Source organism: Zingiber officinale, unplaced genomic scaffold (assembly GCF_018446385.1).
Source record: "Zingiber officinale cultivar Zhangliang unplaced genomic scaffold, Zo_v1.1 ctg136, whole genome shotgun sequence".
In the NCBI taxonomy this organism is placed as follows: domain Eukaryota; kingdom Viridiplantae; phylum Streptophyta; class Magnoliopsida; order Zingiberales; family Zingiberaceae; genus Zingiber; species Zingiber officinale.
The window spans coordinates 246,154-272,167 of record NW_024589832.1 but is presented as its reverse complement, the minus strand read 5'-3'; the positions used below and the strand labels follow the sequence as shown (position 1 = coordinate 272,167).

The window sequence follows — 26,014 nt, the reverse complement described above, 5'->3', positions numbered from 1 at the left end:
TTGAACCTGAAAACAATTTAATTGTATCTAGGAAAATTATCTAATTAATATAGAAATAATTAACAAAAAGTATCTGCTCAAAATAGTATAGAAATAATTAACAAAGAGTATCTGATCAAAAAATAGTATAGAAATAATTAACAAAAGTATCTGCTCAAAATAGTATAGAAATAATTAACAAAGAGTATCTGCTCAAAATAGTATAGAACATGACGATCGATATACTATGTATTAATGAGATTGATGAGGAGATCTGATTTTACTTAAAAGGCGTCACTAATTAATTTGACATGGTCATTGTTTACCTTTAAATTAAATAAAAAAATAAAAAGAGACGATTCTAATTTTATTTTAAAATTTTAAAACATATATTAACGCTAGCTAATTGTCTGTTTCGATAAGGGGATTACGTTTTGCCATCGTATTTTATATATATTTTAAGCTACTAAACTAACTTTGAAATAAAAATAATATATTTTAGTGGATCTCAAAATAATTTAGGAAAAAAATAAAAAATTCTTGATCACCTAATATAAATATTTTAATTGATCAGATATCAATTAATTATTATAAAATACATTGAGAACAAGGTAAAAGATAATTATATAACTTAGTAATATACTGATGCTGTAGATATGTATCAGTTAAATTTAAGCCAAGTTGTCACTAAGCGTTCGTGACTAAGACGTACTACACTAAGGGTTGACGGTCGTGGCCATTCTACAGATATCCAAGTATACTTCTGATTAATGATCTCTTTGTTGGAGTTGTATTCGGTGTTGCTTGATAGTCGCACGGTCTTCATCATGTGGTCTTCCCGATCGGCGGTAGTGGCGGCATTCAAGAGAAGGCGATAGACAACGGAATGCTTGGGGGAGTGGGTCCACACGACTTTGGATTGAGATGACAACAACACTTCATATTATGAATTGCCTAGCGGTGATAAGAGCAAAAGAGTGGGGTCCATTGTCAGGGCTCAGTGATTTTTGCTCGCTCGACCTCCACAGATTGGATCACATGGGCTCGGGGCTCCTGATGTTGCTGCGTTGTGCCTGCTCGAGGCCCTTTTGGCGGTTGATGGGTGTGGGATGCTCGGCGCTCTGGGATAGTCACTAGCTCGGAATCACTTCTTTTTTCCGAGCTGACTGGTATCTTCAACATTGATGTACTTCGTGGCTTGTTTGAACAGATGGTCAAAGTCTCTTTGAGGTTTCTTGATAAGCGAGCGAAAACAATCATTATCTATAAGTCTTTGGGAGAAGACACTTACCAAGATTTTATAGGTGGCTGATGGAATGTCCATGGCCACTTGATTGAATCTCTTAAAATATGTTTGTAACGCTTCCTTAGGCCCTTGTTTGATTGCAAACAAGTTCACGTTCGTCTTTTGGTAGCGGCGATTGCTAGCAAAGTACTGTAGAAAAGTCGCTCGGAAATCTTTGAAGTTGCAGATCGATCTGATAGGCAAGCGCTTGAACCACCTCTGCGTCGATCCAGAGAGTGTGGTGAGGAACACTCGACACTTGACTCCATCGGTGTATTGGTGGAGCTTGGCTATGTTATTGAATTTCAGTAGATGGTCCTGGGGGTCAGTTGACCCTGTGTACTTTCGGATCGTTACATGTTTGAAGTGAGGTGACAATTGATCGTCAAGGATCTTTTGGGAGAATTGTCTGTTGCTCCGCTCAGGAGAGTCATTGAGTCGGGTTGCTTTGCCCTTTTGCGTGTCCCGGACAAGCGTATTCTCGAAAGATGATCCTTGTGTCCTTTCAGCTCGGCCATGCTCTCCCGAGGGCGTGCGAAATAATGCCCTGTGGTATGGGATCAACGCATTCAGTACTTGTTGGTGGTTTGGTTTGCGGTCGACAGGGTCTTCTGCTCGGGCTCTTTGGTCAGCTCGCTGACCTATCACCAATACAGCTAGGTCGTTGGACGCTCGACAGTGGCTGTCATCTCATGTTGCTGCTGCACCATCTTTGCAGCTTAGACATTAATTAGTATCTCTAACTCTTTTTGAGTTAATGTTACTGTGGTGAGTCGTTCAACATCTTCCATTTTCATGTCTCGGATGTAAGTGTAGTTCTCATATATGACGCCAAATATGATCATGTCCGAAAGCTGAGGAGATGGTTGGTTGGGTACGCGACTCTGTAGTTGACTGGAAGAAGACTCCGTTGTGGCTCTAGTGTTGACTGGAAGAAGACTCCGCGGTGGCTCTGGTGTTGACGAGAAGAAGACTCCATGATGGCTTTGGTGTTGACTGGAGGAAGACTTCGCGCTGTCATGCAAGATCAGGAACGTTAGTGCCGGGCTAGGGAAGGGTTCCCGGCGTTGGTGTCACGCCCCCTGTACCGGTGACAATATGAAACATTACTACAAGCCCTCAAGGCCACACAAACCTCGGCCAACACGACCGGAACAATAACAATAAAAATAACTAACAATCGACGCAGTTTATATTAACTCAACCTCTGGTTGATACAACCACAGTTTATTTAAATAAAACCTACTCCACTGATACGACGGAAACTTAAACCCACAACAAAAAATCCAACACAGCGAAAAACAAAGGCAGTAGACCAAAACTCAATAAACATCCACTTGTACACTTATACATCACAAGTATATAAAATATAACAAGTAAATCAAAAAGCCCAATAATAATGGTTGTGTGTGCAGATCTATGTAACTGGCGATGAGCTCAACAATAATGGAGCTGTCAATCGCTCAACATGCAATCATGCAAGATGGTGCATGACACTAAACATGTAAATCCTAACCATATCCTCATCCATAAAGTATGTACAAAAAGGTAAATGGAATGACAAATAACTAGTCCGGTGCACAATAAGGCATGGTATGTCACTACCTCCATGAACATAAATACACATGGCAATAATCAAGAGGGTATAAAATATAAATGCAGAACAGATAAAAGCATGCAACAAGTATCATTTAGTGGCATACCAAACAAAAATAAACATAACTATTACTGTAAGTTATAACCTACTAAGTATATCAGAATGACAATATCAAAAAGATAAGTCAATGGTACCCGTCTCAAATGTAGATCGAGCTAAACAATCGCTATGTCAAAGTGCTCATCCCGAATAAAAGTCCTGTAATAAATCGTACAGTTTTAGTTAAGTTTCATTATAGCTAAACAAAATCTCAATCCGATTAGAAACTATGTAACTCGATTAGCTAATCCCTCTTGTTAACATCATAAATAGGATCTAACACGAAGCTTAGATTAGATTCAACGTTTTAACCCTAATTAAATATATCTCAACGATCAACTAGGGTTAGTTTCCTTAACCCTTGTTATTCCATTTAGATTTAAATCTATACTTAATCAATTCTAAACTCACCTAATATAAATCTATCATCCAACCATATAATCCAATTCATACGTAATTCAATTTAAATACCAGATCTACAAAACAGAAACTCACTTGCTGAAAACACTTACACTGATCGGATCAAAGATGAATATCAAGAAAACAACAAGGCATTCAGTGCTGTGATGGCCGGAATCCAGCAACTTCAGACCAACCGCCCACTGCTGTCTAACTTCCTCTTTCCCCGTGAAGGCAGAAATCAAACAGAGGTCGGTGTGTTCGAGGAAAGGAGAGGTGTCTGCCAGCAAGCTACACTCCCTGCTCTCCCATGGTCGACGACTGGTGCGCAGGTGGCGTCAGCAAGTGGTGGCAGCAAGCAGTGATTAGGGCACGACTCGGAGAAAATCAAGAGAAGAGGGATTGGTTGAGGCTAGCCGCATCGGCGATGACCGGCTTAGTACTCACAGTGGCAGTGGCAGATTCAAGCTAGTCTTGGATCCTTCTCCTCCTGACCGAAGACCAATCCACGCAGAGGTGGCGCCTCAGCGAGCTAGGACACGGATAGGGCCGGCTGTGAACAACTCCCTCGGCGTCGGCTGCTCGAGTAAGAAAAAAGGCGATGGTCCATGAGGATTCGAAAGGAAGGATGCGTCGTAAAGGGGCGTCAGCAACTGGGATCTCCACACGGCGAGGGGGTGACGGGCAGAGGCAAGAGGAAGAGGCGAGGCTTCCCTTGGCCGATGGCTTTTGTTTGCAATGGAGGTGAGGCGTCACGCGATGTTGGGTTGGCGGCGTGTCGATTGGGGAAGATGAAGAGGCTCGGGGGAGGCGGCGGTGGCGAGCTCGGGAGAGGGGAGAAGGAGAGGAAGAGGGGATCGGGTGGTGAGGATGGGGTTCGGGTAAGAATAAGAAACGAATGAAAAAAAGAAAAAGAAAAATTAAACTTTTCCTCGTTCAACTGTGGTAGTTTAAACAGGCTGTCCCGTGGCCTAATAATTGATCCCCTTAAACTCGTCATACGAACTCCGAAAAATCCTCAGAAAATTTCCAAAATTTCTAAAAATCCCTTAAGATTTTATGTAGGCACCGTATTTTACAGTTGACCCACTGATGCTCAAGTCAGTGATCCGTATACGAGGAGAAGAATAGTAAGTAGACTGTAGCAATGAGCATGTTCAACTATAAAATATCACATATCTCCGTCTGTGAATGGAGATCCCCTTTTATAGTGGCACTATATCGTCTGTGCACATATCTCAAAGTATTAGTACATTTTCTAAAGCGTCTTAAGAAAAGACAAGTCAAAAAGTGTCTTCTGACACATTTACTTAAGCAAGTACGTAAATATCTGATATGACTGGCTAAAAACTTCTAAAGTACTATTTGTTTGTTGTACATTCTTTGTTATCGATGACACAAATTTCCAAAAGAGTACGATAAGATGTGTAGGTGGGTCCAGCTGTAGGTCGACTGCGAGTCGTTCAATCGGGACGTCACCAGCTCAGCCATACTGAATAGAGCTATCGTCCTATTCTTCACTCAACCGTGCTATTATCGAAGGGGTTTATTGCGTCCGATTAGATCGGGGGTCCGATTGGCTAGGACGGTGAATTGGATAACTTAGTGTTAGACTCTTAACCTTTGTTGCAAGTGTGGAGGATGATCGTTCGGATGATCCGAATAGCCTTTTAAGTCCGCCCTGCCATGTAATCCGCTCGGGCAACTGATAATATTACGGATACCTTTGACCTCTTATTGACTTTGACCATTATATCAGCCGATCTATACTGTGTTAACCCACTTTTAGAGGGACACATCTTTATCATCATCATATCATATATTTTATTAAATTCACAAAAGATATTTTTTTTAAATATTAAATTACAGACATCTAATAAAATTAGTTTTAATTAGTTAATTAATAGAAAAGAAAGTTTCCTCTTATTGTAATTTTAAATCATTCTCCAAATATTTGATCTTTAATTAATAGCATTGTTATTTAAAATTAATCAAATAAGATGACATCAGTTAGATTAATAACTAAGTTAATGGTGATAACAAAATTTGAACACCTTAAAAATATATCCATCAAAAATATATTTCATTACTTTCCAAAATAATTGCATAATTCTTCAACAGACAGATATTCCAAATTGACCACAAATATCAAAGAAAATTTAATCTAGCAGTTTATAAAAATCAAATAACAGACACCTTTTCTTAATTTGCATTCTTTTCCTTTCTTTTTTTTTTTTTTTTTTTTTTTTGAAAATGTTTAATCAAACTAATCAGATTAATTAATGTCTTAAAAGAAAGTAAAGAAGCGAGGAGGGGGAGAGGTGGCCGTCGCCGCCGGATGAGAGCTCACTGTTTCCTCTTCCTTAGCCAATTCCGCTTCCGGCATCGCCTCCTGGTTGAGGTCAATTAACAAGCCCATCGCCGTCGAGCACTCAGTCAGCGAAGACGATGGCCCAGCCATCGGCCTGTTCTCAGCTGTGGCTTGCCGTCTAATCCTCTCGTAGTGAGCCCTCATGTGCCCGCCTAGCGCTGGCCCCGTCGCGAACGACTTGGAGCACAAAGAGCAAGCGTGAGGCTTGTTTTGGTCCGCTGCTCCGGTGACGACTGCCGCTGACGCGGCGGCTCTGTATTCGGCAGGGAACTTCTGATGGCTGGCTTTGTGGCCCCCCAAGGCCTGGTAGGAAGAGAACACCTTACCGCACTGGGAACATACATACCTCGCCTGGTTGCGCTGTGTCGGAGCCGGAGATACAGACGGAGACGGCTGTCGGATAGGCGGCTGCGGCGGAAGTGGCTTGTCCTGCTGCGACAGCGACAGAGTCGATGGGTGGCGACGCTGTGTTCGCCTGCCCTTAGGCACCTTGGAGACGGACGGCAGAGAATGGTAATCGCGGGTCGCCATTGCTCTGTTTCTTGTTGTGGAAGAGGAGAAGAGACGGTTGATTTTGGTTGTGTTATATTTATAGGGAGAAGAGGAGAATCAGAAACGGAGTGGGATTGGTTGTAGTAATAGGAACTACAAACGAATTAAGCAACTGGACGTTGTTTTTGTTAACAAATCAAATCAAATAATTCATTATTTTTTTCCTTAACAGCGCTCGACTCGAATTACTCCGTGTATATCTATCTTCTTTTCTTCGTCACGTATATTCAAATTTATTTTAGGAATTTTATAAATGTACCAAATTTTGATTACAGTTTATGAGGCGTATAGTTTGCATTTTTTTAATCTTATCCAAATTACTAGTATGGTGACGGTAATCTTCATATTACTAATAATGATCTAATTAAAATAATTGGGACAAAGTTAATATTAAATATATAGTAATTTTAATAAATCAAATTAAAAAATATTATGTTGATTTACTTTAATATGTTATAATAATGATTTATAGAGACACTTGTCACATGCACGCATAATCTATGATGATTTAAATTAGAACTATTTTTTTTAAAAAAAAATAAAAGATACAGATTTAATACTATCACTGATATAATAACATGTTCTGAATATTATACAAATAATAACATGATTATATATATATATATATATATATATATATATATATATATATATATATATAAACACATAAAAAAAATCCATGATCACCTTATATAAATATTTTAATTAATTATTATTAAATATATTGACAATAAGGTAAATGATAATTATATAACTTAGTAATATATTTGCTTTAGATATTATCAGTTAAATTTTATAAAATTTAACCCATTCAGTAAGAAGGTATAGTTAGATGTGAATTTTCAGTAATCAAGGTCCTCTGTGCAATCTATATCCATTCAGGTTCATATCTGATCTTGGAAACAAATAATCTGTTATTTTTTGAAATATCTGAATATCCTCTTCACCATTTTCCAATATCTTGATCCTGGATTTGACTGGAAACGACTAGCTAAGTTAATAGCATAACTTAGATCAGGACTAGTACATTAAACTATTAATAGCACTGACATATGGTTTTTTTCTTCATTTCGACTATTTCCTCAGGAGTCTTGCATACATATTTTTGCTTAAAACAGTACATTTCGCTATAGATGTTTGTTCAATGTTGCAATATGACATATTGAAGTGTAGTAGCATCTTAGTGATATAAATTTCTTGAGACAAACCCAAAAGTCTTTTTAATCGATCTCTAATGATCTTCACTCCTAAGATGTACTCTGCTTCTCCCATATTTATTATATCAAATTATGATGAAAATCAGAATTTGACTTCTATCACACACTTTATGTGGCTTCTAGTTATTAGCATATCATCAATATATAATAATAAAATAATAAACTTTCCTTTTTTCTTTTCTTAGGTAAACACAATGATCCTTATTGATCATTTTGAAACCATAAGACAAAATGACTTCATTAAATCTTATATTCCATTGTTTTGATGTTTACTTTAGCCTATATATAGACTTCTTAGGTCTACATATTCTATTTTCTTGGCCATCAACAATGTAATCTTCTAGCTGTGTCATATAGATTTCTTCACAAAGATTACTATTAAGGAAAGTTGTTCTTACATCCATTTAATGTAATTTCATGTCAAATTGTGCTACTATAGCTAGGATGACACGTATTGACACAAACTTCACAACTGGGGAGAAAGTCTTTTTAAAATCAATATCCTCCAATTTGGTATATCCTTTTGCAACTAATCGAACTTTGTATCGATTAATCGATCCATCTGTTGCCCTCTTTATTTTGAGAATCCACTTATTCCCAACATCCCTTCCGGCCAAAGGAACATCGACTAAATTCCAAACTTGATTCTTTCTCATTGTCTCCATCTCCTCATCCATTGTAATTTTTCATTTTTCTCTTACTGAGCTTCCCAAAGCTTCCTCAACTATTCAAGATTCCTCATCGTCAACTGGGAGAATCATCAATGTGTCATTCTCAATGTCAAATCTTCTTTGAGGAATAATTTGACTACTACTTCTTCGTAGGTTAGACTGTTGAGAAACTGATTCATTCAGTGGCAAATTACTCCCACTAGGTTTATTAGATTTAGGCATCTCCTGATTTGTTGATAAAGGAACATTATACTCCTCCTCTATCTCATATAGACAAATTGTCTTATCAACTTTTTCTCGTGTTGGAAACTCAGTTTCAAGAAAAGTAGCATCTCTTGATTCTATTTCAGATATGGTTCCATCTTGTCGCTTACCAATAAAGACATAACCCTCAGGAGTCTCAGAATACCTTATAAAGATACACTTCTTATCTCTGGATCCTAATTTTCCATATTCGTGAATCTTATCATGAACCTAGGCAGCTGACCCCTAAGGTATCAAATTACTCAAATATGAGTTTCTGCCTGTCCAACGTTCATGTGAGGTAGATGAAACTGACTTTGAATGCACTTTATTAAGTATATAAGCCCCAGCTAATAATGCATCTCCCTAATAGGAGATTGACAAATTAGTTATCTTTCCAACAAGATAATACTCATATATAGACAAGTTAATCTTAGCACTGTTGGATCGTGAAAGTCGATAAAGGGGGGGTGAATATCGATTTTAAAAAAGTTGAAAAGAAGATCGAGTACGCATCGGAAAAAATAAAATTAAAGCAAGGCTAACACAAGTAATTTTTTACTTGGTTCGGAGCCTTGGTCGACTCCTACTTCAAGGCCCGCACTCGTTAAGTACTTTCGTTGGGCAATCCACTACAAGTGAAATTACAATTACTTTTAAAAAAATACCGACAACAATGAGGAATGATAAAAAGGCGCGTTGTCGGAGGAGCTTTCGCAGCGTCGCAGGAGCGCAGCATGGCAGAGCATGCGTTGGAAGATCTTGTCGTTCGTTACGTTGTTCTTTGCTCCAGGGTGCATCCTCCTTATATACGAGGCTCCGAGAGCCCAAATCCCTTTCGGGCGCTTGGGGTGTGACGTAGCTCGTCCAAACATGAAGCTCCACGTGGCGACGCGGTGAGGGGATAAAGTTTGCATCCTGGGCGCTCGGATCCCTTCTGGGCGCTCGGACCTCTGTTTTCCAACGACCTGCACGAAAACATTAGCCCGAGGTAAAATGCAAAACTACCCTATAAAACAAAGTGTTAGCATAGTTAAGTAATAATAGTAATAAAAGAAATAATTAGATTCTGTCCTCTCGAGACCGAAATCTAGTCACGATCTCAACTTAGATTTCTGAAATAGATCTAAGTTGGATCGACGCTTAATGTTCCCTTCCCGATAACACTGTTGGATTGTGAAGTTTCGATAGGGGGGGTGAATATCGAATAAAAAATTCGTTCGAGTATAAACGCAGCGGAAATAGAGAAACAATGCTAACACAAACCAATTTTACTTGGTTCGGAGCCTGTGTCAACTTCTACTCCAAGGCCCGCGGTCGTTGACCGCTTTCGGTGGGCAATCACTAGCAATTCAAAATTTATTACAAACTAAGTACAAAAAAAGCTAATGAAAATGACAACAATATCGACAAATGAATGAATCGAAAAGAAAACGTGTGTTGTCGGAGCTTCGCTAGCGTCGCAGGAGCGCAGAGCAGCAGAGCAAGCAGTAGAAGATCTCTTTTTTTTCAGTTGTATTTGAAGCTCCCCCCTGACCCTCCTTTTATAGGATGCTCGGGGCACCTGGATCCCTTCCGGGCGCCCTGGTGTGACGTAGCCCGCCCAACCAACGAGCTCCACGTGTCGACGCACGCCAGGGATATAAATTGCCTCCTGGGCGCCCGGATCCCTTCCGAGCGCCCGAACCACTTTTTCTCCAGAAACTCCTTTATCTACAAGAAAGAGTTAGTCCGAGGCAAACAATATGTATATCCTGCAAAATAAGATGTTAGCACAGTTTATACTTTAATCAAAAGAAGATTATGACTTAGATTCCATCTTTCCGAGACCGGAATCTAGTCACGATCTCGACTTAGATATCCGAAATGGATCTAAGCCGGATCGACGCCTAATGTTCCCTTCCCGGGAACGCGTCCTCGCAGTCACTCTCTTCCAGTGACTTACCTTTACTCACCTGTCAGACCCGTCTGGACTTCTCGCCAGCTATCCGCTCAGCCCGTCGACCTAGCTGGACTTCTCGCCAAGCGTCCGGTCAGCCCGTCGACCCGCTTGGACTTCTCGCCAGCTATCCGGTCAGCCGATCGACCTAGCTGGACTTCTCGCCAAGCGTCCGGTCAGCCCGTCAACTCGCTTGGACTTCGTGCCAGACATCCGGTCAGTCCGTCGACCTGTCTGGACTTATCCTGTACACTCGATCAGAGTGTTAGATAACGACGAACCTAACTTAACCTGATTTGTCATTCATCAAAATCTGAGTTAGACCGCTAGTGCTAACCGCACCAACAATCTCCTCCTTTTTGATGAAATGACAATCTGGTTAAGTTAGTGAAAAATATATGCAAAAATCAAGCATGATTTTCGAGGTTTTTAAGGTTTTAAGTTAGTTTTTCAAATTTGCATTTAGTTGCTCTAACTTAACCACCTATCCCTCCCCCTTTGGCATTCATCAAATAAGGACATAAGCATCAATACAGAGTGTAAAGAAAGTAACAGAAATTTAAGAAATGATGACAAGTTAACTTGGGGGAGTTTAAACTTTGGAAGACTTGTTTAAAACATTAGCTTTAGCTTTTGGAAAATAGCTAAGTTTTGAGAGAGTAGTTAATTTTTAAAGATCATTTTTGCAAAATTAATTTAAAAAAAAATGACTTTGCAAACTCAAAGAGAATTTTCTAATCAGAAATTTGAAAAGCTTATACGTGTATAAGAATCAAGTTTTAAATTTTCAAAGTATTTTCAAACATAAGTTTTCAAAATTAAAATTTTAAGACTAAGTTTTCAAAACTAGATTTATCAAGAAAATTTACAAACATAAGTTTAATTTTGAAACACTTTTCAAACCTGAGATTTCAAAGCTGAGTTTTAAAAGATATTTACTAAACTAAGTTTGCAATAGATTCAAAAACTCTTAGTTTATAAAATCTAATTGAAGAATATAGTTTTATAAAAGTTAGTTTAGAAAATTTAACACAAAAGTTTTTAAGATTGAGGATTTCATGGCTAAGTTTTAAAAAATATTTACTTTTCAAAACTGATTAAGTTTGTAAAAAACTTTAAATTTGAAAGCTGAAATTTAATCTCAAAACTGAAAAAAAAAACTTAAAAAATATTATGTATAAGATGGAGAAAATAATTTTGGTGTTAAGTGATGATTTAATCCTCCCCCTAAATCTGACATCTAAAATAGATGTCTAACCAATTAGATACTTACTGACTATCAAAAGATAGAAACTTTCACTTGGTTAGTCAAATTAAGTTTATTGTAATCAGTTAGTGGTTGACTTAACTGAGTAACTTAGCTTGATCAATGTATATTTTGTATTTAACGCCCATACCTATGTCGATGCATTGATATAAGCATCTTAAGTCTAGGCAATTGACATATACATCTCACCCCTTTCTATGTTTGTCAATCACAAGCAAAGTAAACCTAGGGTGTTGGTGAGATGCTCAAGTGCTAGTCCTAGGGGAGCATGAGTTCTAAGGGAATTTTTCTAGTCTAAGGCTAAAATTGTTTTGAAATTCTAAAAGTGGGAACGTTTTTGAAAAAAATAAAACAATTTTAACCTAGAGTTTGAAATAGTCAATTTTAAAACAGTTTTTAATTTTGAAAATCCTATTCTATTAAACACATCCCTAGTTTTCTACGCAGATTGCTAAATTCATTTTCAGGGAGTGGTTTTGTAAATATGTTAGCTAAATTGGACTTGGACTCAATTTAATTGAGTTCAATGTCAACTTTAGTAACATGATCCCTGATAAAATGATACCTAATTTCAATGTGTTTGGTTCTAGAATGATGCACTGGATTTTTTTGTTAGGTTAATTGAGCTAATGTTATCAATTAGGACTTTTACATTTGTAAGGTTCAAGTTAAAGTCTTTTAGGGTGTGCATCATCCATAATAATTGTGCAACGCACTCTCCTATAGCTATATATTCTGACTCAGTTTTAGATAGGGCGACACAGTGTTGCTTTCTACTAAACCAGCTGACAAGTGATGGACCCAGTAATTGACATCCGCCACTTGTGCTTTTGCGGGCTAATTTGCATCCAGCATAATCTGAGTCAGAGTACCCTATTAACTCAAAATTATTAGTCCTAGGGTACCAAATACCTACATTTGTTGTTCCTTTAAGGTATCTAAAGATTCGTTTGACTTGAGTCACATGAGATTCTTTAGCACAGGTTTGGTATATGGCACACATACTAACTGCAAATAAGATATCTGGTCGACTTGCAGTTAAGTATAATAGACTACCTATGACACTCCTATAGTATTTTAGATCAACTGGTTTCCCATTAGGATCATCATCTAGGATTGTGTTTATTGCCATAGGTGTTTTTATCTCTTTGGTGTTTTCCATTCCAAATTTTTTAAGTAATTCCTTAGTATATTTTTGTTGATAGATGTAGTTACCTTCATTTGTCTGTTTGATTTGTAATCCTAAAAAATAGGTTAATTTTCCTACCAGACTCATTTCAAATTTGTGTTCCATTAGACTTATAAATTCATCTAAAAATTCTGAATTTGTTGAACCAAAGATTATATCATCTACGTAAATTTGTGTTATAAAAATATCTTCTTTTATTAATTTGACAATAAGGTTGGATCAATTTGACCTTGGTTAAACCCTTTAGAGATTAGGTAAGACGTTAGCCTTTCATACCAAACCCTAGGTGCTTTCTTAAGTCCATATAAGGCTTTCTTCAATTTATAGACATAATCAGGGTGTTCTAGACTCTCAAATCCAGGTGGTTGTCCTACGTAGACTTCTTCTTTTATTAGTCCATTTAGGAATGCTGACTTAACATCCATTTGGTATAGTCTAAACCCTTTCTGTGCTGCATAACTTAGTAGCATCCTAATGGATTCTAGTCTAGCTACTGGGGCATATGTTTCATCATAGTCAAGTCCTTCCACTTGATTAAACCCCTTAGCTACTAGCCTGACCTTATTTCTAGTAATTTCTCCCGTTTCACTTAGTTTATTTCTAAATACCCATTTTATTTCTATTATTTTCTTATTCTTGGGTGGTGGTACCAAGTCCCAAACTTCATTACGCTCAAATTGAGCTAATTCTTCTTGCATAGCTATGACCCAATCTGGGTCAAGGAGTGATTCGGCTATGGTTTTGGGTTCAATTTTTGAGATTAAAGATATTTGACTCAGATTTCTAAAGGAAGATCTAGTTTAAACCCTAAGGTCTGGGTTACCAATTATTTGATCAGTTGGGTGATTTGGATTGACTCTTGTTGTTCTAGGGGGTTGACTCTCCTAAGGTTGTTCTTCTTCTTCATGACTTAGGATTTGGTTAGTTCCTTCAGAGTTATTATTTTCTTGAACAAATTCAATTGATTGATGTTGTGTTTGTACTAGGTTTTGTTTGGATTCTTCAAATTTCACATTAGTAGTTTCTTTAATTCTCAAGGTAACCTTATTGTAAACCCTGTAGCCTCTACTATTTAGGGAGTATCCTAAGAAAATTCCATTTTCAACTTTAGAGGTGAATTTTCCTAGATGTTCTCTTGTATTCAAGATGAAAGCTGGGCACCCAAATACTCTAAAGTATTTTATATTGGGTTGTTTATTGTAATAAATTTCAAAAAATGTTTTGTTATGGGTTTTGTTTAGTGTTGTTCTATTTTGTACATAGCAAATTGTACTAACAACATCCGCCCAAAAATATTTAGGTAAGTTGTATTCATTTAACATCGTTCTAGAGGCTTCAAGTAATGTTCTATTTTTTCTTTCTACAATCCCATTTTGTTGGGGGGTTTTAGGACATGAAAATTCGTGATGGTAGCCATTTTCAAGACAGAATTTGTTGAAGTTATGATTTTTAAATTCTCCCCCCATTATCACTTCTAATTCTTTTAATTTTAAGGTCCTTTTCATTTTCAACTTGTTTACAAAAGGTTGTAAAAATTTCAAAAGTTTCATCCTTATTTTTTAAAATTTTTATCTAAGTGAACCTAGAATAGTCATCTATTATTACTAGATAAGTAGACAGTATAGACTTCCATTTATTGATTTGACTCCATGGGAGTCAAATAAGTCTAAATGTAACAGTTCTAAGATTGAGTTGGTTTGAGCTTTATTAGTTGGTTTGTGGGTAGATTTTGTTTGCTTACCTTGTTGACAAGTATTACATATGGTTGAATCAAGGTTAGGTAATTTTGGTAGTCCTCTAACTAGTCCATTTAGTCTGCTTATATTTCTGAAATTTGTATGTGACATTCTTCTATGTCATAACCAGGTTTCTTCTTTTTGTGTTAAATAACACTTAATTGAAGAAGTGGTTAAGTTAATCGCATAGATGTTATCTTTTCTAAACCCTTTTAGGCTTATATTATGGTTGTCTAGGTGTTTGATTAAGCATTCTGTGGATAAAAACCTAACCTTATACCTAATATCATACAGTTGACTTATACTTAAAAGATTATACTTGAAATTTTCAACAAGTAAAATATTTGTAATAATAAAGTCAATTTTTAGTTCGATATTGCCTATACCAATTACCTTGAGTTTGTCGTTGTTCCCAAAGGCAACTGTTCCTAGGCTTTTGTAAGTGAGTTGAGTGAATTTTGTGTGATCTCCAGTCATATGTTTGGAGCAACCACTATCCAAAATTCACTTAGTTTCCTACAATAGGTAGGAATTGGGGTTAGTCTAACTATTGGACTTAAAAAATTAAGTTAAAAATAATTTTTAAGTTAAAGAAATTTAAGTTTTAATTTTTAAATAAATAATTTTTAAGTAAAACAAATTTAAGTTTTAATTTTTAAATAAATTTTAAGGGAAAAATTTTTAATTTTAATTTTAATTTAATTTAAATTTAAATTTTATTTTTAATTTAAATTAATTTTAATTTTTATTTTAATTTAAATTTAATTTTAATTTTAATTTAATTTTAATTTTAATTTTAATTTAATTTAAATTTTTAATTTAATTTAAAATTTTAATTTAATTTAAATTTTTAATTTAATTTAAATTTAATTTTTAATTCAAATTAATTTTAATTTTAATTTTAATTTAATTAAATTTAAATTTAAATTAATTTTATTTTTAATTTTTAATTTAATTTAAATTTTATTTTTAATTTAATTTTAATTTTAATTTTAATTTAATTTAAAATTTTAATTTAATTTAAATTTAATTTTTAATTCAAATTAATTTTAATTTTAATTTTAATTTAATTTTTAATTTAAATTAATATCCTTAGTCATCTCACCCGATCTATGTTTTCAATCAGGGAATCCTATAATTTTGTGAGATGAATTAGATTCAAATTTAGAGTTTGGTTTAACTTTGTGTTAGATTCAAGTTTAGTTTTGGGTTCAACAAATAGACGTTCTCTGGATAAACTTCTGAGCTATGGTGAGTCACTTGGACATCATTAAAGTAACCATGCCTTCGAGGTTTTCAAAATAGTCCTATCCACTGGACTTAGTACCAAACTTTGGTCTAACTAGTTAGGATTCATAAAGGGTAGCTTTGGTCAGTTCCACTTAGCCAAATGCACCAGGTCGAAGCCATATCTTCCTAGACATGTATAGACTAAGCTTCCCTAACGTACTTTCATCCAATATTTCACCAGTACCATTTTTTAAATTAAACTTATACCCTTTTTAACTAATCCTAATTACCCTGTCGGATAGGTTGGTTAGGGTTACCCTGCCGGGTAGGTTAGTTTTGGAGGTGCCAGCTATTCTGGAGCTTCCCCCTGAATTAATGGTCATTTAATTTAATTTTGTTCTTGGTTTATGTCTATTTCTTTTGTAATTATATTTTACTTGGTGATAGTTTATATTTTATTGAGTTTTAATATGTTTAGATTTTAAATTTTTTTGTTTAGGTTTGTATTTTGGTCTTTGACTTGATTTATTCGAGTTTATATAAAATATTTTTTCTTTAGGTATGTAGTATTGATTAAGTCCTACTTGCGTGATTAAACACGCTTTCGGAACCCAAGTTTGTTTTGTTGGTTTGTGTTGGGTTATTAATGACTTGAATGCTTTATTTGAGCTTGACTTATAGCCAAGTCCGGTTTTATTATAAATTGATTTTTGATTATTTAATATTAAATCTAAATTTTTGGATCTTGTTGTGAATTTTTCTAACATTTCTTTTAAATTATTAATTTCATTTTTTAGTGATAAATTCTCCTCCTCAAGTGTTAGATCTTGAGTTGGATTTGAATTTTTTATTTGTTCCTTGAGATTTTGATTTTCTTCAAACAGCAACTCATTTTCTTTTTCTATTTTAACTAATTTATTGTTTAAGCAAGAAATAATTTTAAAAAATTTCTTATTTAAATTTTGGTATACCTCTTCAGGACCTTCGGAAACGAGTACGGACTCGTGGCTCGATTCGGGTTCGGACCCGTCTTCCGATTCTTCCTCCGATTCTTCTTCGCGGGCCATCAGCGTGAGGTAACTCTTGTTCTTTTGTTCTTCGGCTTCCGATTCATCCGAGGAAGTGTCGTCCCACGTTGCTTTAAGGCCCTTCTTTTTGGTCTCCTTGGTTTTCTCGTTTTTCAATTTCGGACACTCGTTCTTGTAGTGACCCTTTTTGTTGCATCCAAAGCATGTCACACTCCTCGAGTCGGTTGGAGAGTTGATCCTCTGAAGGTCCTTTTTGCTGAAGCTCCTTTTCCTCTTGATGATCATTTTCCTTACCAAGTTCACGAGGTGCTCTTCATCTTCAGAGTTATGATCAGAGTCGTCTTCAAGTTCAGACTTGTTCTTTATCTTCTCCTAGGAGGAACCTGCAAACAAAGCTACACCCTTCTCGACCCCGACGTTAGTTTGTTTGTGTAGTTCTAATTCACAAAACAACTTGTCTAATTTAAGTTTAGATAAGTTTTTTGAAATTTTGTAGGCATCCACAATAGATGCCCACAAACTATTACGTGGAAACGCATTCAGTGCATACCTTATTAAGTCTTGGTTCTCTATTTGGTGGCCTATCGCGTGGAGCCCGTTGAGGATGTCCTTGATCCTCGCATGCAGCTGACTTGCAATTTCCCCTTCTAACATGGTCGATTGTTCAAGCCAACCGTATATGATGTTAAGAATATCTTCAGTGGATCCTTTTCTTTATGCTTGGGTGATCTCTGCCCAACCGAGCATACACGAGCGCGAGGGCGCTCACTCGACCGACAATCGGTCGGTAAGATGGTGGGGATATTATATAAGACTAAATGCCTTTATACTCGGACGGGCTTTGCCTGGCCGAGCATATACGAGCGCGAGGGCACTCGCTTGGCCTGCAGTCGGTCGGTAAGATGGTGGGGATATTATATAAGCCTAAATGCCTTTATGCTCAGGCAGGCTTTGGGGATATTATATAAGCCTAAATGCCTTTATGCTCAGGCAGGCTTTGCCTGATCGAGCATACACGAGCACGAGGGCGCTCGCTCAGCCTGCAGTCAGTCAGTAAGATGATGGGATACTATATAAGGTCAAATATCTTTACGCTCGGGCGAGCTTTGCCCGGCTGAGCATATACAAGCCCGAGGGCGCTCGCTCAGCCTGTAGTTGGCTGGTAAGATGGTGGTAATATTATATAAGGCTAAATGCATTTTTGCTCGGGCGGGCTTTGCCCGGCCGAGAATACACGAGCACGAAGGCGCTCGCTCGACCTACAGTCGACCGATAAGATGATGAGGATTTATATAAGGCTAAATGCCTTTATGCTCGAACGGGCCTTGCCCGACCATGCATACCGAGCGCGAGGGCGCTCGTTCGGCCTACAGTCGGCTGGTAAGATGATGAGGATATAGTTAAGGCTAGATGCCTTTATGCTCAACGAGCATACATAGAGGCGCTCACTCAGCCTTTGCTCGACCGATGATTATACTTGTCCTATCTGTTGGAACCCTAAGGTTGTTTTGGTGTGATCAACAAGTTAAGTTAGGTCATGTGTGTTTCTAACCTTGTGTCTAAGTGTGCAGGAGCTTAGGAACACAGGTAGTCGAGCGGAAGACGCAGCTAGCGAGAAGGACGACAGTCCGAGGGACGAGGTGTTGTGGAAGAGTACACCGGAGGACGAGAAGGAAGCGTGCGGTGGTTCCGAGGGACGAAAGTCAGAGCGGAAGATCTCTCGGGGAGCAAGAGACGCAGCTAGCGAGAAGGACGGCACGCGGTGCGTCCGAGGGACGAAGATTGCGGATGAGTACGCCGGTGGACAAGAAGGAAACACGCGGCGATTCCGAGGGACGAGAAGCCGGAGGGAAGCCCGCTCAAGAAGACCGGAAGTTGGGTTCGGGTGAGCCCTTATCCGGATGGCAGAGATCACCCAAGTGAGCGGATCTGGAGGAGAAGAACCGGACCGAGGCGGGACTGAACCAGAGAAGAGTCCCAGACGAAAAAGTCAACGTCTGTTGACTTTGGGCTCCGGGGCGCCCGGACCAGTCTTTTGACCAGGATCGAGTTTTGACTAGATCTGATCGTTGGGAGATAAAGTTTATCTCCCCCAGGACGCCCGGAACCCCTTCGAGGCGCCCCGACCAAGGCTATAAATATAGCCTTGGTCCAGAAGCTTTTCAATAATCACGAGCATTCCATTTCAAATACTTGTACGCTTTAGTTGTAAGCTTCTGTTTTTGCGCTTCAACGTTGTAAGAGGCTTCTCCGCCTGAAGGAGTATTAGTGCGACAACTTCCTTGGATTAACAACCTCCCCGGTTGTAACCAAGTCAAAATATGGTGCCTCGTTCTTTTCTGCTTTTCATTTACTGCTTAGCTTTATATATACAAGTGTTAGCTTAATCGTACGAGAAGGGTTGTTCTTACTTTTGTAGGTTATCCAACAACCCCCTCCTAGCCGGCCCAACGGTCCAACAAGTGGTATCAGAGCCGAGACGCCTCAGAAGGACTAACCGCCATCTGAAGTAACAAAACGATTGCCGGAGCTAGCGACTACCTACCAGCATTCAAGGGGGAGCTTGCTTCTTGGAAGCAACAAATGAAGGTATTTCTTAACTCTGATATTGGTATTTCTTTAATAATGAAATCTGGTTATGAAGCACTAAAGAAAGCAAACGGAGAAAAGATCGACATACGCCTCTGGAACGAGAAGCAACGCGACGAGTTTATGGAAAACGGTCGGGCATAGTTTCACATTCTAAGCGCAATACCAACTAAATATTTCGACAGAGTCGGAGAATATAAAAGCGCAAAAGAACTTTGGAAAAAGTTCTTAAAACTCTATGAAGAACCGGTTGAAGCCGTCCCTTCAATAGACATCGAGCCATCATCAGAAGAATCCGAGACGGAAGAAATTATCGAGACAACTCCAACAGTCGAAGTACATCCCGAAGCTACAAGCTCATCCCAGATGAGCATCGATGAAGGGGGAGAGACTTCGGAAGAAAGCAACTCGATAGGGGGAGAATCAACTACTGACAAGGTAAATCAGGTATGGTCTCCACCTTCTGAACAATTGATTAAGTTGCCTGAAGAATTTTTTCAAATTAGAATTTTTGTTGTGAAATTTTTTTTGCAAATTACAAAATATTTTGTCGAGTGAATTATACAAATTAGAAATATTGTCGGAAATCTTCTTCGAATGTTTTTTCGAATTGCAAATTATTTTATCAAAAGAATTTTGTAAATTAAAATTTATCTTGTCAAAATCTTTTTTGTGAATTAAAAATTCAAAATATAACGAAAGATATAAAGTTAAAAGAAATAGCTTGTCGATTAAAGAATTTCGACAAACTAAAAACCAATATGATACAATTTTTTGCATGTTTAATATTGCTCATTTTAAATCTGAAGAATTATGACTTTAGATGCCAAAGATATAATTGGTTCATTTCCGAAGGTTGCTTTCTCTTAAAATTAGAAGATGTGTTACTAATTTCCATTTGTTGCATTGTGGGAGTTTATTGGATAAATTGTCAACCATCATACCAGAATAGATAACTTTCCTATTTTTCTTGATAACAACTTTGTTATCAAAATAGACATAATATCTATAATAGTTTAGAAACTGAAATCAGGTTCTTTCTAAACTTGGTACGTAAAGACAATTACTTAAAATCCATATTTTATTCTTATCAAAGGATAAACATCTCCCACTGCAACAGTTACCACTATTACAGTAGTGCCCATGTGGACGGTGATTTACCTTTCATTTAGTTGTCGGGTTTCCTGGAACCCTGCAATGAATTGCAGACATGATTAATGACATCTTGTATCTACACTCCAGGTTCTGGTAGATAACACCACTAGACATGTTTCAACTAATGAATTAAATACACCTAAATTGTTCTTAGTTCTAAGAAGACTACCTTAATGTCCAAGTCCTATTTCCAATCATTACAATTGGGACTACTAAGTCTTTTCTATAGTATGACTACTAGGGATTGACAAACATCCTAAGAATCACAAAACATTTGGTCAAGATCAACTCCTTAAAATCTCCATGAATTTTGTATACAAAATCGAAGAGGAGATTTTATTCATTAATTTTATTATCTCGTCAACTTTACTTTATAACGAATAAAATTAATAGTTGATCCGTCTTTGATCAAATATTTGGTCAAACTCTTTGAATTTAAAATAACATTGATTCCTCAAACAATATTATTTAAATTTACCAACACCTCAAACACCGTGAATTTTGCATGCCACGTTAGTGTGGACGATACAAATTCAACATTTGTAAACGGCGGGTTTTACCCATTCACTATCTTGTCAACGTATCTTTATGACAACTAAAATTATCTCAGCCACCGTTAATTTTGTATGCCACGTTAGTGTGGACGTATACAAAATCAATCATTTGTAAGAGGGGTTTTAACCCTTTAATTTTATTATCTTGTCAACCTAGTTTTATGACAAATTAATAGTTGGTTTCATTTGGTCACACAAATAATAGCAGTGACTCGATGGGAGGATACTATTAGATGTGTCTAAGTGTATACCATTACTTGACACTAAGTCCATTAATAAGATTATGCCCCTTCCGTTGGGGAAGATCACACGCTCTTAATTAACTTCCTATAGTCATCCAAAAATGGAAGTCTGTTCTAGTGATCCACAAACAAGCTCATCCGTTATGGAGGAAGGCACTCAGAGCCAACGCGCAAGCTTGTTTGCATCACTTACAAACCAGTAATGGAGACCATGGGATTTACTTAAAAATCCCTCTCCCACTTAGTTATTTATAAATGAGGAATTTTAACTATGCTAGCCTACTAAATATGTAAACCAACATGCACACACAGCACAATATAAAAGCAATAAATAGAAAATCTAATTTTCAACTATTATGGCTTTTATCTCTAGTTGTCCTCCGTGTGTTGTCATCCCAAGCTGCTGCCATATTTGTGTTGGTTGCTACTCGGAAAGCCTATAGGTTCCACTGTACAAAAATTTTGTACAAAGGTCTGAACCTTTTCCTAGCTACCATGTGTTCTTTTAAATTAAATTTTGGATCTCCTGCGGAACTTAACACGTTTGATCCAAAACTTAATCTATTTGTTCTTTTAGGTTTTGACTTGGATCTCCTGCGGAACTTAACACGTTCGACCCAAGTCTCCTTAAGTTATTAATTCCATTAAATATCAATTTCCATAAAAGGTTCCCAGTACTGACGTGGCGAGGCACATGGCCTTCTTGGATATGGGAGCAACCACCACCGACTAGACAAAACCTTTAATAGAAAGCTAATATTTAATTTCCTAAAATAACTTTAGGTTAACCAAAGAGAACAATCAAATCACAAGGAAAAGAAAGAAACAAAAGAACACAACTCGAAAACCATATTCGAAATACTAGAACGTAAGCCTCTTGTATTTGGTATTATTTCCATAAATAACTAGCATGATGCGGAAATAGAAATTACTAGTTATACCTTGTAGAAAACCTCTTGATCTTCTACCGTATTCCTCTTCTAACCTCGGACGTGTGGGCAACGATCTTCCAAGATGAGAAACCACCAACCACCTTCTTCTCCTCCAAGCAAGGTTCGGCCACAAAGGGAAACTTCACCAAGGAGGAAAAACAAAATACTAACCAAGCTCCAAGAGATACTAGCTTTCTCTCCTTCTTCTTCTTCTTCTCCGAGTAGTATCCGGCCACCACAAGAACTCCAAGGGAGAGGGAGAGGTTCGGCCACCACAAGAGGAAGAGAGGGAGAGGGTAATGGCCGGCCACAACACCAAGGAAAGAGGGAGAGAAAACAATAGAGGTTGTGTCTTGTGAAGGCACCCTCACCCCTTCTTTTATATTCCTTGGCCTAGGCAAATTAGGAAATAAATTTTCCTTAATTTCCTTGACATGATTTAATTGAGAGAAATAAAATAAAATTTCCCCAATTAATTTGTGATGGCCGGCCACATCATTGGAAGGCAAATAGGACAAGTTTCAATCAACAATTAAAACTTCCTAATGTGTTTCTAACCTTGTGTCTAAATGTGCAGGAGTTTAGGAACACAGGTAGTTGAGCGGAAGACAAAGCTAGCGAGAAGGACGACAGTCCGAGGGACGAGGTGCTGTGGAAGAGTACACCGGCGGACGAGAAGGAAGCGTGTGGTGGTTCCGAGGGACGAAAGCCGGAGCGGAAGATTGCTCGGGGAGCAAGAGACGCAGTAGCGAGAAGGACGACACACGGTGCGTCCGAGGGACGAAGACTGCGGATGAGTACGCCGGTGGACGAGAAGGAAACACGCGGCGATTCCAAGGGACGAGAAGCCGGAGGGAAGACCGCTCGAGAAGACCGGAAGTTGGGTTCGGGTGAGCCCTTTTCCTGATGGCAGAGATCACCCAAGTGAGCGGATCTGGAGGAGAAGAACCGGACCGATGCGGGACTGAACCAGAGAAGAGGTCCCGGACGAAAAAGTCAACGTCTTTTGACTTTGGGCTCCGGGGCGCCCGGACCAGTCTTTTGACCAGGATCGAGTTTTGACTCGATCTGATCATTGGGGGATAAAGTTTACCCCCCCAGGGCGCCCGGAACCCCTTCGGGGTGTTGGTTGCTACTCGGAAAGCCTAGAGGTTCCACTGTACAAAAATTTTGTACAAAGGTCTGAACCTTTTCCTAGCTACCATGTGTTCTTTTAAATTAAATTTTGGATCGCCTGCGGAACTTAACACGTTTGATCCAAAACTTAATCTATTTGTTCTTTTAGGTTTTGACTTGGATCTCCTGCGGAACTTAACACGTTCGACCCAAATCACCTTAAGTTATTAATTCCATTAAATATTAATTTCCATAATTGGTTCCCAGTACTGACGTGGCGAGGCACATGGCCTTCTTGGATATGGGAGCAACCACCACCGACTAGACAAAACCTTTTATGGAAAACTAATATTTAATTTCCTAAAATAACTTTAGGTTAACCGAAAAGAACAATCAAATCACAAGGAAAAGAAAAAAAAAGAACACAACATCGAAAAACATATTCAAAATACTAGAATCGCATGCCTTTTGTATTTGGTATTATTTCCAAAAATAACTAGTATGATGCGGAAAGAAAAATTACTAGTTATACCTTTTAGAAAGACCTCTTGATCTTCTACCGTATTCCTCTTCTAACCTCGGACGTTGTGTGAGCAACGATCTTCCGAGATGAGAAACCACCAAAGCACCTTCTTTTCCATTCTTCAAATTTCGGCCAAGCACAAAGCTTCCAAAAGATGAAGATCTTTTCCACCAACCAAGCTCCAAGGGATGTAAGCTTTCTCTCCTTCTTCCTCAAGCTAGATCCAGCCACCAATTAAAACTCCATGAGCATGAAGAGGTTCGGCCACAAAGAGAAGAAGAAGAGAAGAAGAAAGGGCCGGCCACACCACCAAGGAAAAGAGAGAGAAAAATAGAATAGAGTCCTTCGCCTTGAAGCCTCCTCTACCCCCTCTTTTATAATCCTTGGTCTTGGTAAATAAGGAAAATTTAATAAAAACTTCCTTAATTCTTTTGCCATTGAAAAAGAAAATTTATTTAATTAAAAACAATTTTTCTTCTCACTTAAACATGGCCGACCACTTATTTCCTCAAATCAAGGAGAGTTTTAATTAAACAAGAATTAAAACTTCCTAATTTGTTTCAAAATTTATAAAAATTTCTCCAATAATTTTATCCCTTCATGATTGGTTTATAAAAGGAAATTTAATAAATTAAAATCTTTCTTTTAAACATGTGGATAAAAGAAAGTTATCTCTAAAATTAAAATCTCTTTCAATCTACAAATAAGGAAAGATATCAAATCTTTTCTTAATCTTTTGTAGAAACTTATAAAAGAGAATATTTAATTTTAAACTCTCTTTAAATCATGAATATGTTTAAAAGGAAAGTTTTCTTAAAATTTAAAATCCTCCTTTAATCAACAAATAAGGAAAGATTTCAAATTTTAAACTCTCTTTTAAACATGTAGATGATTTACAAATAAGGAAAGTTTTTACCAAAAAATTAAAATCATCCTTTTAAACTACAAATAAGGAAAGAGATTAATCTCTTCTCTTAATCTTTTGTAGAAAGCTATAAAAGGAAATTTTTAATTTTTAAACTCTTTTAAAAACATGATATCCACATAAGAAATAATTTTAATAAAAATCCTTTTTAATATTCTAGTGGCCGGCCACCTAAGCTTGGGACCCATGCTTTGGCCGGCCACCTACATGGCTCATCCACTTGGACTTGGCCGGCCCTAGCTTGGGTTCCAAGCTAGCTTGGTCGGCCCCATTGGATGGGTAAGAAGGTGGGTATGCGGTGGGTATAAATCTCAATATACTAGAGGCTACGATAGGGACCAAGAGGAGGAATTGGTTTTGGTCTCCCGATGAAATTAAGCATCCCGTGTTCGCCCCGAACACACAACTTAATTTCATCAATAATAATTCATTCCACTAAAGAACTATTATTGAACTACCGCACCAATCCCAAATTACATTTTGGGCTCCTTCTTATTATGAGTGTGTTAGTCTCCCTGTGTTTAAGATAACAAATGTCCACTAATTAAGTAAGTTACTGACAACTCACTTAATTAATATCTAGCTCCAAGAGTAGTACCACTCAACTTCATCGTCATGTCGGACTAAGTCCACCTGCAGGGTTTAACATGACAATCCTTATGAGCTCCTCTTGGGGACATTCTCAACCTAGATCACTAGGACACAGTTTCCTTCTATAATCAACAATACACACTATAAGTGATATCATTTCCCAACTTATCGGGCTTATTGATTCATCGAACTAAATCTCACTCATTGATAAATTAAAGAAATAAATATCAAATATATGTGCTCGTTATTATATTAGGATTAAGAGCACACACTTCCATAATAACTGATGTCTTTGTTTCTTTATAAAGTCAGTATAAAAGAAACGACCTCTAATGGTCCTACTCAATACACTCTAAGTGTACTAGTGTAATTATATAGTTAAGATAAACTAATACCTAATTACACTACGACCTTCCAATGGTTTGTTCCTTTCCATTTATGGTCGTGAGCTACTGTTTATAATTTATAAGGTACTGATAACATGATCCTCTGTGTGTGACACCACACACCATGTTATCTACAATATAAATTAATTGAACAACTACATTTATCATAAATGTAGATATTTGACCAATGTGATTCTTA

At 37.4% G+C, this 26,014-nt stretch overlaps 1 protein-coding gene across 1 annotated transcript; it reads right to left on the bottom strand.

Annotated features, from left to right (window-relative positions):
• Window positions 1-5,646: 5,646 nt before the first annotated feature.
• LOC122036307 (zinc finger protein 36-like) lies at window positions 5,647-6,261 on the bottom strand. The gene has a single exon (XM_042595590.1). The coding sequence runs from the start codon at window positions 6,259-6,261 to the stop codon at window positions 5,647-5,649; it is 615 nt and encodes a 204-aa protein (XP_042451524.1).
• Between the last annotated feature and the right edge of the window lie 19,753 nt (window positions 6,262-26,014).

Coding starts and splice junctions, on each gene's coding strand:
- LOC122036307 (XM_042595590.1), bottom strand. CDS start 6,261: ATGGCGACCCGCGATTACCATTCTCTGCCGTCCGTCTCCAAGGTGCCT.